This window comes from Ruditapes philippinarum, unplaced genomic scaffold, assembly GCF_026571515.1.
Source record: "Ruditapes philippinarum isolate M1 unplaced genomic scaffold, ASM2657151v2 ctg1985_1_1_1_1, whole genome shotgun sequence".
Taxonomy (NCBI): domain Eukaryota; kingdom Metazoa; phylum Mollusca; class Bivalvia; order Venerida; family Veneridae; genus Ruditapes; species Ruditapes philippinarum.
Window position 1 is genome coordinate 80,151 of NW_026854976.1, and position 19,786 is coordinate 99,936.

General features: G+C 33.3%; 1 protein-coding gene across 1 annotated transcript in view; it reads right to left on the reverse strand.

Moving 5' to 3' along the window:
* LOC132741676 (uncharacterized) overlaps positions 1–19,177 on the reverse strand; it is a 36,836-nt gene extending 17,659 nt beyond the window's left edge. The window contains exons 1-5 of the mRNA XM_060729906.1: positions 18,836–19,177; positions 14,825–15,007; positions 10,845–11,724; positions 8,123–8,298; positions 5,082–5,186 (exon numbers count right to left, since the gene is read on the reverse strand). Of these exons, the coding sequence (XP_060585889.1) occupies positions 5,082–5,186; positions 8,123–8,298; positions 10,845–11,724; positions 14,825–15,007; positions 18,836–18,865 (1,374 nt within the window). The 5' untranslated portion in view covers positions 18,866–19,177. The remainder of the gene's footprint in view (positions 1–5,081; positions 5,187–8,122; positions 8,299–10,844; positions 11,725–14,824; positions 15,008–18,835) is intronic.
* Positions 19,178–19,786: the final 609 nt, after the last annotated feature.

Here is a 19,786-nt window from a genome sequence, read left to right on the forward strand (position 1 = left end):
AAAATTTGGGGAAGAGTGTATGTTAAAGCCTGCGGATGAACAATTCTGATAGATTATGCAACATTCATGGCATCACGAGGCTGTCCTCATTCTAGATTATTTTTAAAAAAAATGTTGCAAGAGAGATTATTATCAGTCATGGAGGTGATAAACGCATGGATCCCAGTAAAAGATCTCAAATAATTAATTTCTATTTTATTCACAGTTCTTTTAAATATAAACTCCAAATTTTGTCATAAAAGTATTAGTTTAAACATTTTTTTACATTATCAAGTTAAAATGAGCTGATCGACGACGTGTCCATTATCCTAAGAAAATTTAAAATTTAGTGGTCTATGACCTATGTTGTTATTGTTATGTTTAATGGTTGCTCCCTAGATTAAAATATGACGTTTTATAAGAAGAGTGTCTGGTGATATTTTTCAACGGAAAATATTACTCATATGAGGCAAATTTAATTTGTTGGGTGTAATTTTACAATAAAATTGATCGAGGACATGTCCACTGAGTCTATATACATATAGGGAAATTAATCAATGACCCCCTGGGGCTTGGCCAATTTTTACCCCTGGGCTTTTATTTGAACAAACTTGGTAGGCACCCACTAGAAGATGTTTCATGCTTAATATCTAAGCTCTAGCTATTTGGGTTTTTTACTATATACAAACAAGGGTGCCATAGTCACAAAATACGCCCGTTTACGAAAGCTTTAGATGGAGATGGGGGCATTATGGATAAGTGTTATCTAGCAAGCAAGTTTTTATTCTTGGCACTGTGTTGTTAAATGAACCTTAAAACAAATCAGTAGGGAAGATATGCACAGGATGTGTGACCTTGACCTTGGTCGCAGGGACCTGAATTTTATGCATGGCACTCAGCCTCACAATGATGAACATTTGTGCCAAATTATATTGAAATCCCTCTATGCATGTAGAAGTTTTGCTCCAGACAAGCGTTTTTCTATGAGCTCTAACTGTGACCTTCACCTTTGACCTAGAGACTTGGTTCATGTGCAGGGTACTACGTCTCATGGTGGAGGAACAATTCTATAAAGTAACATTAAAATTCCTCCATGCATGTAGAAAATATGCTCCGGACAACATCTGGATATTTAATCATCTCCAGTGACCTTGACCTTGCAAATATTAACCTAAATTAAATGTGTCACAACTGTAGTCATGATAGTTACCATTTGTGCTACAATCCATCAATAAATGATGACTAAATGGTCCCTATACACATCTTTCAAAATTTTTATCTGAACTTTGACCTCTATGTGTAACCTTGACTTTGGTCGCAGGGATCTGAATTTTGCATGCGACACTCAGCCTCACAATGGTGAACATTTGTGCCAAGTTATATTGAAATCCCCCTATGAATGTAGAAGTTTTGCTTCCGGACAAGCGTTTTTCAATGAGCTCTAAGTGTGACCTTGACCTTTGACCTGGAAACCTGGATCATGCATGGAGCAATACATTTCATGGTGGTGAACATTTCCATAAAGTATTATAAAAATTCTTCCATACATGTAGGAGATATGTTCCAGACAAAATCTGGATATTTCACCATCTTTAGTGACCTTGACCTTGCATATATTGACCTAAAGTACATGTGTCACAGCCTTAGTCATGATAATGACCATTTGTGTTACAATCCCTCAATAAATGATGATTAAATCGTCCCTATACACATCTTCATATTTTTATCTGAACTTTGACCTCTATGTGTGACCTTGACCTTGGCCGCAAGGACCTGAATCTTGTGCGCAACACTCCGCCTCACAATGGTGAACATTTGTGCCAAGTAATATTGAAATCCCTCTATACATCCGGAAGTTTTGCTCCGGACAAGCATTTTTCAATGAGCTCTAAGTGTGACCTTGACCTTTGACCTAGAGACCTGGTTCATGTGCGCGACACTGCTCCTCATAGTGGTGAACATTTCTATGAAGTTTCATTAAAATCCCTCCATACATGTAGGAGATATGCTCCGGACAAAATTGGACGTGCCACCCGCCCGCCCATACGCCCGCCCGCCAGGGGCGTTCCCATAATACGTCCCGTTTTTCAAACAGGCGTATAAAAAGGAAAATCAATGACCCCCAGGGTGGGGCCAATTTTGACCCCAGGGCATTTATTTGAACAAACTTGGTAGACACTGACTAGATGATGTAGCTCACCTTGACTTCTAGTCAGGTATTTGTGACATTTTCTAAATCTTAATTAAATAATACTTGCAGTGGGATATACACTTTTTCACAATTTAATTAAAGTGTCAGATCTGTTTATATTAAAATAACATTATTTTTTTGCAAAAGCTTCTCATAAAATTCAAAACCACACAATAATTATACAGTCTGTACTCCATGTACTTTAAGACGGCTGACAACCGCAGGAATTTTTATGGTTGCATGATTTTAACTGTAAATAAAACACTAAAACAAACATTTATCTAAATTGTATAATCTTTCACCTCAAAAAAACAAAAATCAGTTAATTATAGATTTAAATATGTCTGTGAAATTTTAAAATCTTACATTATCGAGAGTGTCTACCACAAAGTGGCATTTCTGCCGGAAATAATGTCAATAAGACATGATCATGCCGCCTAACTCCAGTACGCCACACAAATCATAGGCAAACAAATCACAATCATTATCGAATCACAGAAGCGAAAAATCTGTGCAAAGGATGCCAACAATAAAATCCTGATCAGAATCATGCTTAAATCATGTTCTGCTTGGAATTAAATTCTTTGAACAATTTTTAAAGTTGACTACCGAAGGAACATTCCTGTGAAGTTTGGATGAAATTGGCTTAGCAGTTTATGAGGAGATGTCGTTTAAAGTAAAAGGTTACGGACGGACGCCGGACGAAAAGCGATCACAAAAGTTCACCATGTCACTTTCTGACAGGTGAGCTAAAAATGTGACCACTAGAGTGTTAACAAGGTTTTTCCATATTTGGGAAGTGTTACCTAGTTTTTGACCCCAGATGACCCATACTTGAACTTGACCTAGAAATCATCAAAAGAATTGTAGACCAATTTCCAGGATATTTGGACAACAGTAGCCACTAGAGTTAATAAGATTTTTCTATTTTTAGCTCCTGTGACCTAGTTTTTCATCAGGGACGATCCATGTTCACACTCATCTGAGCAATTACCTAAACAAGCATCCTGACAAAATTTGATGACAAATGAGCCAAAAATGTGACCACTAGAGTGTAAACATGTTTTTTTCCATATTTGGGCAGTGTGACCTAGTTATTCATCAAAGATGACCCATGTTCGAACTCATCTGAACAATTACTTAGACAAGCATCCTGATGGCACTTGAGTCAAATATATGACCACTAGAGTGTTAACAAGGTTTTTCCATATTTGGGCAGTGTGACATAGTTTTTGACCCCAGGTGACCCATATTCGAACTTGACCTTGAAATCATCACAACAAACTTTCAGACCAATTTCCAGGATATTTGATCAAAACAGTAGTCACTAGAGTGTAAACAAGATTTTTCTATTATTAGCTTGTGACCTAGTTTTTAATCTGAGATGACCTATGTTCAAACTCATCCGAGCAATTACCTAGATGAGCATCCTCACCATGTTTGATGATGATTGAGGCAAAATGTGAGTACTAGAGTGTTAACATGGTTTTTCATACTTGGGCGGTGTGACCTAGTTTTTGACCACAGGTGACCCATAATTGATTGTGACCTAGAAATCATCAAAAGAATTGAAGACCAATTTCCAGGATATTTGGATCAAAACAGTAACCATTAGTGTGTTAACAAGATTTTTCTATTATTAGCTCCTGGGACCTAGTTTTTCATGCGAGATGACCCATGTTCGAACTCATCCGAGCAATTACCTAGACAAGCATCCTGACAAAGTTTGATGATGATTCAGGCAAAAATGTGACCACTACATTGTTAATGTACAAATGTGGAAAGACGTCGGATGACAAGACGGCAGACAGCAGATGACAGACATTCAACGATCCGAAAAACTCACCCTGAGCTAGCTCAGGTGAGCTAAAAATGGAATAGAACAACTTATATGTGTTTAATGTCAGTCTAGTATATGTACAAAGACTGAAAAATATATGTGAATACATTTATATCACACATACATACAATAAGCTAATTTGGTCTGTTTTGCATTAGTATTGAATTTCTTAGAATTGTCCCTAAATTTCAATATTTAGATTCAGTATTATAAAGTCATTAGACTATTGTATTGTTTAAATTCTACATTTTCTATTAACTTATTATAATAATTGAAAATATTGTTAGCTTGATCACTCTGTGAAATCTTGAAGTCTTAACCACATGTTTCAAGTGCATTATATTTACATCAGACTTTATTATAATACATGTATAATATCTTAAAATATTGTATTGACAGCATTTTCGCACTAATGTCAACTATGTTCATCTTGTTATGTAATTGAATAATAATACTGTTTACAATTTGCACATGTATATATTTGTCAAATATGTTATAATCACTGAAAAGTGGAAATAAAAAGTATATATGAGCTGCGTCACGACAAAACCAACATAATGCGTTTGTGACCAGCATGGATCCAGACCAGCCTGCGCAGCCGCACCGTCTGATCAGGATCCATGCTGTTCGCTTACAAACGGTATAATCAAGTAGAGAAACTGATAGCGAACAGCATGGATCCTGATCAGACTGCGCGGATGCACAGGCTGGTCTGGATCCATGCTGGTCACAAACTCACTATGTTGGTTTTGTCGTGACACAGCTCATACATACAACAATATATTTAACTGTTATGGAACTGTCCATTATCAAATCTGGAGATATCAAGATGAGATTTCAATGAGTCAGACAACTGTATAAAGGATGTCTGATAACGTAGACGTAATACCTCAAATGTTCAGTTTAAACAGGTTTTTTTTGTATTTTTTTCACTGAACTGATTCAAGTACAATATTGTAAGATTTAAATTGTAAATCATTCTTGAGTCATATCATTATTCCAGCTGAGTCATGTAGATCAATAAGATCGTAGTAGCCTATTTTTCGAACCAAGTTAAAATACAGGACTTACCTTTCCTATCTTCACTTTGAAAGCAAAACCAAACTCCTTCGTGTGACCTTTATCTATCTCTACCACATGCGTATTCATACCATCCCATACTGCAAGATGTGGGTTCTGCAACAAAATAAATTAAAAAATTATGCTAGATCTGAGTTATGCAACAAAATGTATTAAGAACTTATGCTAGATCTGGGTTCTGCAACAAAATGTATCCATAATTTATGCTAGATCTGGGTTCTGCAACAAAATGTATTCAGAATTGACTAGTATGCAAGATGTGGGTTCTGCATCACAAAGTGTATTAAGAACTTATGCTTGATCTGGGTTCTGCAACAAAATGTATTCAGAATTGACTAGTATGCAAGATGTGGGTTCTGCAACAAAATGTATTAAGAACTTATGCTTGATCTGGGTTCTGCAACAAAATGTATTCAGAATTGACTAGTATGCTAGATGTGGGTTCTGCAACAAAATGTATTAAGAACTTATGCTTGATCTGGGTTCTGCAACAAAATGTATTCAGAATTGACTAGTATGCTAGATGTGGGTTCTGCAACAAAATTTATTCAATATTGACTAGTATGCTAGATGTGGGTTCTGCAACAAAATGTATTTAGGAACTTATGCTAGATGTGGGTTCTGCAACAAAATGTATTTAGGAACTTATGCTAGATGTGGGTTCTGCAACAAAATGTATTTAGGAACTTATGCTAGATCAAAATGTATTCAGAATTCACTAGTATGCTAGATGTTGGATCTGCAACAAAACATATTAAAAATTTATGCTAGATCTGAGTTCTGCAACAAAATGTATCCATAATTTATGCCAGATGTTAGATCTGCAATAAAATGTATTCAAAATTTATGCTTGATCTGGGTTCTGCAACAAAATGTATTTTTAAATTTATGCTATTTATGGAATCTTCATCAAAATGTTTTAAGATATGAGATCTGGAACAAAACTCAGTGTATTTCATGTCCTTATGTACATTGATTTTATTTATATATTGAATAATTAACATCCTTAATTTTTTTACTAAGTGAATTTCATGTCATAATGTACATTTCATTCTATACTAAGTGTCTTTCTTGTTATAATGTACATTTCTTCTACATGTCATAATGTACATTTCTTCTACATGTCATAATGTACATTTCATCAACATGTCAATATACGTACATTTTGTACAAAGTATATTTCATGTCCTAATGTATTTTTCTTATGTCAAGTATTTTTCTTGTCCAAAGGTACATACAAACTGTACTTTGTATTAAGTACTAGTTATTTTCATGTCCTATAGTGTAAATTATTCTTTACAAAATCTATGCCAAGTGCCTATTGTGTCCAAAAGAACATACTTTTTATATTAAGTGTATTTTAGGTTGTAATGTACTTTCTTTTTGTATTTATTGTAAATCAATGTGTCAATGTCAAAAATAAAACTTAATTGTTCATATGCATACATTGTATATCAATGGATCGGTGCCAAACTGACGTAACTCTTTCATTATGTAATACGAGTTACAGCTTATTTAAACTTAACCTCAATATATTAAGTGCATAAATCAGTACAAGGGATACTGTATTCAGATTTATTGAATTTGAAAATAAAGAAAATGCTACAGGTTTACTTATAAATGTAAAACAATCTTATCTGACACATCAAAAATGTATACCATAAATTCCATTCAAATTAGTAACATGTTCGAATAACCAATAAGACATTATAATATTCACTGCCGTAATTCTATATATGATTTCTTAATGAACATATCTCAGCCTAAGACCATTAAATGACAAAAGTAATTACTATAGTGTTTACGTATGTATTTGAAGCTGAGGGTAGAAACTGTGTTGTTGTTGTTTGTTTTTTTTTCTTTTTTTTTTTTGGGGGGGGGGGGGGGGGGGCGGGGGTCAAAATAATTTCATGAATTGTTACATTCTTTGGAAATGATATGTAACAAAATTCTTTGACCCTGACATAATTTTAAGATATATTTTTGGGTCAATTAAATAGACAATATGTAACCCTGTTACATATTTTCGCATCCATATAACCCTGTTATATATGTTATATATATTCGAGTTATATATTTTAGGGTCAATATGACCAGGTCACCTTGTTATATATTTTTGGTCTATAACCCTGTTATATATTTTCAGGTCTATATAACCCTGTTATATAGAGGTACAATGTATTTAAGAACTCTAGTCTAGTAATGTTAAGTATCTCTTTTATTTATAAGCCCCTCTCTAATCTTACAATTTGAAAAACATACTTGAAAGTTTAAAAAATCTCAATAATGTGTCCATGATGAATATCTGTTTGTTTAGTTAAAACACTGAAAATGAAATACATCTATAATTAATATAAAGTGGATTATTAGATTAAGTGAGCCAGTGGTGACATGGTACAATTTTTGTACTTAATGTGCTCAAAACATTCTTCTAATTTTAGTGTTCATTTGTACCAACCTATCAGGTATGCAAATAATATGAGCAGGACATGTTTTCAGAGTATACACTGTAAAGAAATGCAAACAACAACAAATGGTAAAAAAACATGAAGGCTAAGACATGTTAACTAAGAAATCATACCATGAGGGCAGGTTGGGTGATCAAAGCACACGAATTTCACCAGTAGAGTTTGGCTAGCCTGCAAACCTACAATGCTCCAGTTGCCTCACCAAACCCTATATTGTTTGCTTGTGAAGTATTTTGATGCTGAATTTTACTAATGACCTAATTGAAAATCAAAGTAGAGCCATCTATTAACCCATACCACCCAAAATATCCTAAATAAAATTGTCCATCTTTCAATCTTGACATAACATTTCATCATTTTTGGATAAAATTTCAAAATAAGCCAACAGTGCAGACCATGATCAGGCAGCACAGATATGCCATGCCGGTTGACCTTGGTCTGAACTGGTCGCATGAGTAGGTCAAAGGTTAAATCAATTCAGGTGAGTATGGTTATACATTCCTGAAATCATTTATTAATATGTACAAACATTAATTGATAACCTAATATTGATATTTATCTTACCTTTAAAAGAAAATTCCCATAATCTTCAGGAAGAGGTTCCTTGGCATCTATAAATAGTGACACTCCAGGATTTGTCGTCTTTTTGGGACTTGAGCTCGGCCTTGTTCCACAACTGTAACATACTTTAGAGTCAGAGGTACCAGCACAATTCTGGCATTGACAATTGCTCAAGTGTCCTGAAATAAATTCCAAAATTTCTTTTTATTTCAGATGATGATTATAAATATGACTATGAGTGTAATCTTAAAGCATTCTGGTAGTTAATTTTCAATAACAGCTAGTTGGGCCTTGGATAGTGACCTTCGTTTTGATCCTGAAAGACATGTGTGAAGTTAAAAGCAAAATTATTAACTTACAAGAAGTTGCAAACTGCGTGAGAGAAATAGCCCCACTATTCTTCCAATAGTTGAGATAAATATACTTAGTTTTGTTATACAAAGTATCATAGCTGTGTTTTACTCTGTCATACAGTGTAATAATATTTAGTTTAAACAAATTTATTTTAGTTCAATTGTGTTCAAAGCTATAAGCTTATTAAACCACTCTCGAATCTCTTCCTGGAACCAACCAGTACTAAACAATGAATGTAAAGTTTCGTGCTCAAAAACAATGGCTTGACCTAACCAGGGTTTGATCCCACGGGGTCAGTAATCCTTAAATTACTAGTCCAATGCGATAACCACTCGACCACGCTGCCACAATAATGATATTTGATGCTAAAAGCATAATGAGGATGCTTTTTAGGAGATGTTAATAAGAAAAGGGTGAAGAGAAGATATGTTTTTGATAAGAAGTAGGGCATAGCCTACCAAAATCTGAATCTTCAGCTAACGAATGGGTTCCTCATGTGAGAAAAGAAAAAAAAAGTACAGATAAATAATCCTGCGGCCTTCCATAAGTACTGTAAGTGCTTTGATAAATCATATATATACATTATCCTAACCTTGATGAACTTGTATGATTAGATAATTGAGGGAAGGAAATGCTCAACTATACATAAAGTGGTCTCAACTAGTCTGTCCTCTTCAGGTTACTATCAATATTTCATATGCTGCTATGTAACCATTGTCTAGGTGTCTAGAAGAAGAGCTTTGTCTGAAAACTTTCCCTACATCATTAAAACTACTTTCAAACAACCATAAAAATAACAGTGTTTGTTACTATAGTGCTAAAAATAATAAATAATCCCTATTATCTGATTGGTGGATACTGACCAATGACACGCTGACATTTCAAAACTGCTTTTTATAAATAGATATGAAACACCATTAAAATATTTATATATCAGTAACTAGACCTGTTCAGGAACTAAATAATGATAAACACATTGTATATATAGTATATTATAAACTTTCCATAAACAGATAGAGTTGGTTTTTTTCCCTTCTTTTTTATGTAAAACTGGTTTATTGAAAGAGATTTCACAAGAACATACAAAGATAAAATTAACTGAAATATTATTAATAAACTATCATAGATTAATCTCAAAACTAGAAAATTAATGTGTTCTAGGACATGGATTCCCCCACAAACCACTGTTTTGTCACTCTACAGACAGACTGACAAGTGACTGTAATGGAATAAGGAGCCACTTCTTTAAGGGCCCCTTATTCTATAGTTCTGTTTTACAGATAGCTGGCCCCCTGTTTACTTTTTCTGGCAGCAGAATGGATGGACAGATAGGGAAAATCTATATAAAACAAGTAGTGGTGGTATAAAAAGTGAAAAACTGGCCTACTATTCTATTAACCACTGTAGTTTGTATAGTGAAACGTACAAGATACACTTGGCCTAAATAAACTTAATTTAGGCTACAAAATTTCACATAAACATAAAAACTGCAATAATGGATTCCATTATATCTTTACAATACTCCTTTAATTCTGTCAAGATTTGAAAGCTCACCCTTAACTATCACTACAGAGATATCCTGTTACAATATTAACTTTATCTTCAGATCATACAAATCTATCACAACACACAAAAAAGAAAACTGTTTCAAGTGAAGTTGTTTATTTTGTTTTTTTTTTCAATTAAATCAAGGGATGACATAATAAAATCACAAGTTTAGTTTTGATTTCACAAACAACTCCAATACATAAAAGAGCCATACTATTATAGAATTACACCTGCGTTACAATACAAATGCTGCCCTCAGTCACTCATCTCAACTGTCTTGCCCTTATATATTCATCCCATGTTGAAAACTTGAAAGTCTTTTACCTGGGAACATTACTATTCTAGAAAACTAAAGTTTAAACGTATAAAATATGTATAAAAAACTGCACAAAAAAATGATACTTTAAAGACAAAGCAAAGTGCCTTTTTCTTGCAATAAAATGGGAATTGGACTGGTGCTATTCCAGGAGGTCAATTCAATCATTTATTAATCAATGCAAACTTAGAAAAACTTTCTATCACTATCTACTTAAGAAAATTAATAATAAAAGATTATCCTCAATTTTAAAGCAAAATGTAACTGACAAGTTTTTGCATAAAAGACGATACTATTCTGCACCAAAAAAAAAACAAACAAAAAAACTAAAGCAAGTAATCATTTTGACAAAAAACTTGTTTAAATCATAAAATCTTAATAAGTTTTATTACAGGCACATGCATATGTAATTTTGAAACTAGTGTCCTCACAGATTAAACAATGCAAGACCAACTAAAAAGGTAACAAATCTATAAAGATTTTACAATTTTTGTTGTGAATACATACCAGACTGTACAGGCAATGAACTCTGCTCCTCTACCATGATATCTTGTATAGAAACTGCAGAATCCTTGGATATACACAACTGAGGTGACAAATTAAACTTCTCTGTTCTTCCATGGGGCACTGGTGACAGAGAGCCTGATGTTCGAATGTTCAGCGGCTCAAGTTCTGCACGGTCAGGACTTTCTGTACTACCTCCTTTAAACAATGGACGTACAGACTTGCCTTCTTTTGCTCTCCTCATTTTCTCAGTCTTTTGGAGAAGAGGCAAATCAGAGCTTACAGACTGGTTGCTACTGCTGCCAGAGACTTGACTGTGTCCACGTTTGATATTTCTCGAACCATCTCTCAAGTCTGAATCACTGAACCATAAAATGCTCGATTCTGATTCATTACTAAGTCTATTATCACTATGTTCACTTTCAGTAAAAGTAGTCTCCTTTTGTTGATCACATTTTTTATTCCTTGCTAATATTCTCTCCCCTTCACATAAATCTTTTCCAAATTCATTCAAGTCAATATCTTGAGCTACACCAGCATTAAGATTGTCTTTGCCTAATCTATTTGAATCACACGAATTGAAATTTTCAGCATTCGGTACCAGTGTTTTAAATTTCTCCAAGGAACCAGAACAATGCCTGTGTTCACTTATGTTTACATGCTGGGTACCAACATAGCGACTGGGTATACTAACTGGACATGTGACAGTAAGAACTATTCTAGATCCTAGATTTTTCAGTCTTTTAAGCACACTATCTTTCGGTACATGAAGTATACTTTCTTTATCAACTGATATAAGACGATCAAATACGTTCAAAGATCCTCTGTGGATGCAACAATCTTCTTTAACTTTTGTCACAATGGTATACCAATCAGATTCACCCTGAAACAAATAAACAACTCTTCAATCATTGAACAATTCGAAAACAAAACATTACATGGAAAGAGTAAGTTTTACACATCAGATACATATAAGCCACGCCATGACAAAACCAACATAATGCGTTTGGGACCAGCATAGATCCAGACCAGCCTGCGCATCCGCACAGTCTGATCAGGATCTATGCTGTTCGCTTAAAAACCCTATAACAAGTAGAGAAACTGAAAGCGAACAGCATGGATCCTGATCAGACTGGACGGATGCGCAGGCTGGTCTGGATCCATGCTGGTCGCAAACCCACTATGTTGGTTTTGTCATCGTGGGGCTCATATTTTGAATATCTAAATTTATCACATAATTTGTCAAGTTTTTCTGATTCTGTAAAAACGTTATTCAACTTGTTCAATAATTCCATATGAAATCCACACTCATTTAACATTCTCAATATATTGTACATGTATCATTTTTTATTTGCCTATTTCTAACTTATATGAGCCAGACCTCTAGGGATCCTTGCCAATGAGCTGGTAAACTGTCAACTTTACTTTAATATACTAACCTTAACATTTACAGCTTTGACAGACAGCTTTAATATTAGGATGGAAGCTTTCATTTATGACACAAAATCCTGTATCTTAATACGATTTCTTAATATCTCATATTTGGGGATAATGACATACTTAAGCATTATTTTAAACTCTAACACACTTCACACATTTCCTCTATCCTACATATAGGGCAAATAAGTGCATTATTACACGATATATGCACAGCATAAAAAATGAATGCTTTACATGTCATATGACGTCAGATGTGACGTCAATTAACCAAATAATGTCAGAAAAATAACTTCTATGCTCAATGAAGTTCAACATACTTTTATCAATTCTCTTTTTCATCAGCATGTTAGGATGGCATAGATATTAAATTTTCTCACATTAAAGTATTATAATGATTCAAGGTTTATTGTTTACATGTTTTGTAATTGATCACCATTTGGTCTTTCACTTTGTGATTATATTCTTGTACATTTGAACTCGAACCATGCATTATTCTACAACAAAGCACTCAAAATTTATATCTATTTTCTTAACAATCTTGTGCATGTATGTGTAACAAAAAAAGCCCAAAAGAATTAAGTTTTTTACTCATTTCCTTGTATAGATATTTCACAGTAAGAAGGTTAATCCCGTATAAGCATGTCTTATCTTACCCATTTACCCTGTGGGAACCTAAAGTGATCAGCCTTTACCACCAGTATACAGCCGAGCCTACCTACACATCAGTGTTTTAACCATGGAATCCCTTAAAACTTAAAATGGACTGCTCCAAAGTCAAAAATCCATTAGAGGAATTTAGCATGCCTTATCTTTGAATAAACTCAACATGCATCATACAACTTTATTTGTATAAACTACAACACTGGAATCTTATCAGATTTCACAACCACACATAACCATGGTTAGATAATTGTCATCAGCAGGACACTCTTAAATAAGGATAAAAACAGTTTTAGTTCCTGCTGAATTGATTAATGATGAAGCAATCTTGCAAAAAATTTACATTCTTTCAAACACATCAAAATCTATAATAAATATTTAAGTACAAAAAGTTAGATTAGGCTTAACCACATACACTGTGATAATATTTTTTAAGCCTGATTTTTTTCAACCAATCAATCTTATATATAAGGCCTATTTTAACACGAAAAATAATTTGTTTCAGGTATTCAAATAAATGCAATAAATGTTCAACTCTTAGTCAAATAAAAAAAAAAATATTTGAAATTCCAATATCAAATAAATGCAAACAATTCAACTAAAAATTCAACCAAACAACCCCCCCCCCCCCCCCCCCCAAAAAAAATCTAAAAAACAAGAGGGCCATGATGGCCCTGAGATCCCTCACCTGTATATAGGCCCCCGGAGTGGGGCCAGTTTAAACCCAGGGCTTTTATTTGAACAAACTTGGAAGACACTCATTAGAAGATGTTTCACGATGTTAAGTGTTTACTACACACATATAATGAAAAACAATGATCTCCCCTCCCCCGACAGGGCGAGCTTTTATTTGAACAAACTTGGTAGACACCCATAAGAAGATGTTTCATGCTAAACATCTAAGCTCTAGCTCATTAGGTTTTTTAAAAGAAGATTTTTTAAGTTTTTACTTTACACATATAGTTAAAAACAATGACACCCCTGGGGCAAGGCCAGTTTTGACCCCAGGGCTTTTATTTGAACAAACTTTGTAGACACTCACTAGAAGATGTTTCATGCTTAGTATCTAAACTCTAGCTATTTGTTTTTTTCCAAAGAAGATTTTTTAAGTTTTTGCTATATACATATATAAGGAAAATCAATGACCCCTGGGACGGGGCCAATTTTGACCCCAGGGCTTTTATTTGAACAAACTTTGTAGACACTCACTAGAAGATGTTTCATGCTTAATATCTTAGCTCTAGCTCATTCGGTTCTTTAAAAGAAGATTTTTTAAGTTTTTACTATATGCATATACTGGAAAATCAATGACCCCCTGGGGCGGGGCCAATTTGGACCCCAGGGCTTTTATTTGAACAAACTTGGTAGACACTCATTAGAAGATGTTTCATGCTAAATATCTTAGCTCTAGCTCTTTGGGTGCTTTAAAAGAAGATTTTTTAAGTTTTTACTATATGCATATTGGGAAAATCAATGACCCCCTGGGGTGGGGCCAATTTTGACCCCAGGGCTTTTATTTGAACAAACTTGGTAGACATTCACTAGAAGATGTTTCATGCCAAATATTTAAGCTCTAGCTCTTAGGGTTTTTCAAAAGAAGAAATCTAAAGTTTTTTCTTTCGGTTGCCATGGCAACCAGAGTTCTGCATGGAATTAAATTCTTTGAACAATTTTTAAAGGTGACCACCAAAGGAACATTCCTGTGAAGTTTGGATGAAATTGGCTTAGTGGTTTATGAGGAGATGTCATCTAAAGTAAAAGTTTACGGACGGACGCCGGACGAAAAGCGATCACAAAAGCTCACCCTGTCACTTTGTGACAGGTGAGCTAAAAAAAGGAAACAAAAGAACTATCAATCAAACAAGAAAATTCTCCTAACATACCCTGTAAGCATTCAGTTTGAGTCCAAGTTTTCCTGAAGCTCCCTTGCCAATAATAACCTCTCTTGGTGTAGACCATTTAATACTGTCAGGCTCTCTTTCTAATACTTGCAGTAAATATATATGGGAGATGGGAGGTGAGCCCATTCCCTCAATCACATGTACGTTGCTGCCATACGGATACACCTGCAAACAAATCGGAAAATAAATTCTAGATCAACTGTATATTATGTTAAATATTTTAAACGCATTTAAATCGTGAGATCCCCTAGGATCAATATTCACAGATTTAGATCTGTGATAATACAATTTCTACACTGGACCTAAATCTATATTTACAATCAACTTTACAAGAGATGTTTGTGAAAGATTTATGACCTGAAAATTGTAACCAATTAAAGTCATGTTACATGGTGTTCTAAACAACAGGATGTGTTCAATCTCCAAAACAATTCTTAAGTCTTTAAACCAAAGTGTTCTATATTAACTTATTGATCCAACCAGAGTGTTCTTTGAAAATCAATAGGGGTCAATCTGTTTGTCATTATCAACATCAACACAAAATCTCAGGTGTGTACATGTAGGCCGAAGTAATAGATCTGGTCTACATTATTATATATCCTGACTTCTTTTAATCCTTTCAAATCAAACATGAAATTTGCTATAAATTTTCTCATATGAAACATGAATGTATAATAAATCCTCTAAACTCAAACATGAAATATACAACAAATCCACTCAAATCAAATGCCATACATGAAATTTATTATAAATGATCTCAGATCTGAATGAAATTTAATATAAATCCTCACCAACCAAACATGAAATTCACATCCTCTCACATTAAATTTACAATAAATTGTCTCAAATCGAACATGAAATTTACTGCAAATTCTTTCAAATCAAACATAAGATTTCTGGTAAAGCTTCAAATCCAACCTGAAAATTACAATAAATCCTTTCAACTCAAAACATGAAACTTACTAGGAACCTTCTCAAATCAACCAAAAGACTGCTGCTACAGCTTCATACATGTACTTATTATAAATGTGATACATTTTCAAGTTCTTATACTCATGGAAAGTCCTCATACTCATGAAAAGTCCTCATATTCATAAACAGTCCTCATGCTCCTGAACAGTCCTCATACTCATGGAAAGTCCTCATACTCATAAAAAGTCCTCGTATTCATAAACAGTCCTCATGCTCATGAACAGTCCTCATACTCATGAAAAGTCTATAAAATATCATAGTTATGAGTCCAATTATCATCTAAAGTCCTCATACTCATGAACAGACCCTATACTCATGAAAGGTCCTTATATTTATGAAAAGTTTTTATACCAAACATTCCACTTGTAATACAAAATGTATTGTCTGGCAATATTGACCCGAGACATTTGAATGTTCAATTACCTTTTGTCGGTAATTGTCGGATTCCGAAGTAAATCATACGGATTTTAAAGTATGGCATTACGGTTTACCTGGTTTATGTATAACTTAAAGTTACCAACACAACACTTGCCTAACTCAGTGGTAAGGAGTTAAGACTTTTAGTTTCAAATTGAAGGTTGTAAGTTTGAATCTCAATGTAACATTTCTTTTTATTTTTTTATTTCTTATTATTATATTTTGTGAAACTTGACTACTAAGTTTTGTGCATGCCAATCATCCATTGGCAAATTGAAATTATGAAAAGTTACATACAGATCTATATACACTGTATCAAAGTTATGATTTTTTTAAGAAAAGACACAAAAAGATAAGGAAATGATTCATCCACTAATGCTGCACATCATAAAAAGATAATTAAAGAAATCTGAAAAAATAATTGTTTGTTGAGGTTTTGGGACTGCTATGCTATTATATTTACTACTAGGCCATTGGGACGTTTTTATAACAAAAAGTATCATGAACAATCCTATCATTAAAAATCAATTAGTAAATCGTAATAAATTACCGAAACTAACGAAAATGCTTACGAAAATTAAAGAGTCTCAGGTAAATATTGTCAAACATCCTCATACATGCACTCCTGATAAATCCTCATGTCAAACATGTGACTCAATATAAAGCCACATAATTATCATCATGATGAATGCAGATGTTATAATTACTATTCAACCAACATGACCATACAGTGTATAATGCATGAAACAGGCATTTTAAAACTACTTGACATGTCTGGCATGTGATGTAGCAAACTTGACTGGAAATTCATGATCACTGCCTTTTCAAAATCATGTCACATTTTCGGAAATTATATTGAACCTGCTTGAAGGAAATTCATTGAGGTTTTTTTGACATAACAGGACTGGATTTTTTTTTTTAAATTTGATGTAGGTCTGGACCCAGTAACTTGTGTGCAAAATTTCAGGTCATATGCTCACTTTATTTTTGCAGAGTAATCAATTTAAATTTACAAAATTTAATTTTTTTAGGCTTTGGGACCTCAGCAGAGCTCCTTTAAAAGTCTTATGTAGATTTTAACTAAAAAAAATCATATTAACACTTTCATAGTTTTCCCAACCAGGAAAATGTATTAAGATTTAAAAATACAAGTGATTTCATAATTATAAAGTCATTAGTTTAACAATCTACAAAACCTTGTACATAATAAAAAAAATTAAATAATCAAACCATAACAGGGAAGTGAAATTTACTGCTTAACTGATAGAGGGAGATATTTGGTGTGCCTCTGCAAAATTATTTGCAGCTGAACCCAGAACCCAAATAGAACAAGTGACCTTCTGTGTGCTATCTTTATAGTTGTATAAGCATTCTGAAAGAATTCAATGTCAGGGGCCAGATTCTACCAATCAAACCAATGTTTGCCAGGGGCAATTGTTTCAAGGTCTGACCGGCACTAACCTTTTTGAATCGGTTTTACGTCATACCAACACAGTAAAGGCCATATGGAGACATTTCAGCCTTACTGGTGAAGGAAGACCTCAGGTCTGTGCATTATTTCAGGCACAAACAGGCACCTGAGTAGAACCACCCATGTCCGACCCCAACCTCTTGGCGAGGGAGACATAGTGTAAGAATTATAGTTCTTAATTGTAAATTTATTTTATTTATAATCACTGAATTTTCATAGTTTGATTTGTCTGATAGTATTTACTATTAAAAACAATAAAGACATTGTTTGACTCTTTCAATTTAAGATAGCTTCACTATTTCCGCCAAACGTAACGTCTTATTTTGTTTCCAGTAAAAGGACGTCATAAAATTGTTTTACGGTGACGTCATTAACCGTCACTTTGATATGTTGTTTTGCCTTGGGCGGAAGTGCTTAAAATTGTTCATGTATTTGTTTATTGATGTTTTCCAATGGAAAGTAGATCATAATCGGTAAGCTAGTAATTTATTATGTATGAATTTCAATAGTAAATTCAATTTTTTTTAAATGATGATGAACTTTGCAATATTCGCCGTGAATTAAATTATAAACGGAATTATTTGCGGGAATATAAAATAACATTATTATTTGCCTAGATTTAAGTCTATAATTGTAAAGGTAACATCGTATATTTATGATTTGTATTAACATTATTATTTTAGACAATTTATTGTATTTTATTTCAAATGCGTTGCAATAAATATTTAGTTTGTTTTATTTGTTAATTTCAGAGAATCGCTTATCATATTGGTATTATATCATGATTGTGAATAAAGAAAAGTGTTGAAATCTTATCCGCACATTCTTCAATATTTTAACGGAAAACATCTTCACATACAAATCAAATGTGAGGTAATAATGGAAGTGGCTGATAAAAAGTACAGAATATTCAAGATTGGTCCAGTATGTGTCAAAACTTCTGAAGAAAATAAATTTGAATCATTTTATTCATATGTCACATCTCTAATAAATCTGTGCTCTATAGAAATTTACCATAAATCAACATACTAATCTTAATTTTTTTTTCTTTTTCAATTATGAAAATATTTTACTAATTGTAAATAACTCCTTTATGCATTTATCTCTAAACTTCCTCTTTTCAAAAAACTTACCTTAGATATCCCTAGTTTGTACGTTCCCATTATATACCAAGCAAAGAATTCCGTTCAAGTATGAATTTATACACTTTGTATTGTAATATCTATTAACTTAACACAAGAAACATTATCTTTCCACTTAGAGCCATTAACTTCTCAATTACAAAAACTTAAATCCATTCTCTACACTGAAATGTATATATTTATATGAAGATTCTTGCAAAAAACTGTAACTGTAACACTTAAGTTAGAAAGAGAAATATCAGCTTCTGATAAACAATCACAAATCTCCCGTTTTTTATATAGTAAGTAATCACAAACATACTGTTAAAGTTATAATCGCCCTAGGAATATTCCTTCGGTTTTTCAATCACAAATCTCCCGTTTTTTATATAGTAAGTAATCACAAACATACTGTTAAAGTTATAATCGCCCTAGGAATATTCCTTCGGTTTTTCAATCACAAATCTCCCGTTTTTTATATAGTAAGTAATCACAAACATACTGTTAAAGTTATAATCGCCCTAGGAATATTCCTTCGGTTTTTCAATCACAAATCTCCCGTTTTTTATATAGTAAGTAATCACAAACATACTGTTAAAGTTATAATCGCCCTAGGAATATTCCTTCGGTTTCTAATATCTGAAATATTATTTTTTAATCAGATTATTACCACTGAGCCAGGAATCTGACACAGACAGACTGAAAATATCAATAAGGACAAAGTACAAAGCAAAAGTACACTACACTTTGAACAAATATCCTATTCAAAGCTGAAACTGCGCACTGTTATATCCAATTTACACTTTTTTCTTCATGTGGTACAACTGTCCCTTTGTTAAAAGCAATCAGTTTCTCTGTGCTATAATATAGATAGGAATATAATATTCATATCACAGACTGGCAGTCATATCGTAAAGAATAGCTGCGTTGTATTTCACGAGCTTTATATCCAAACAAACTCCA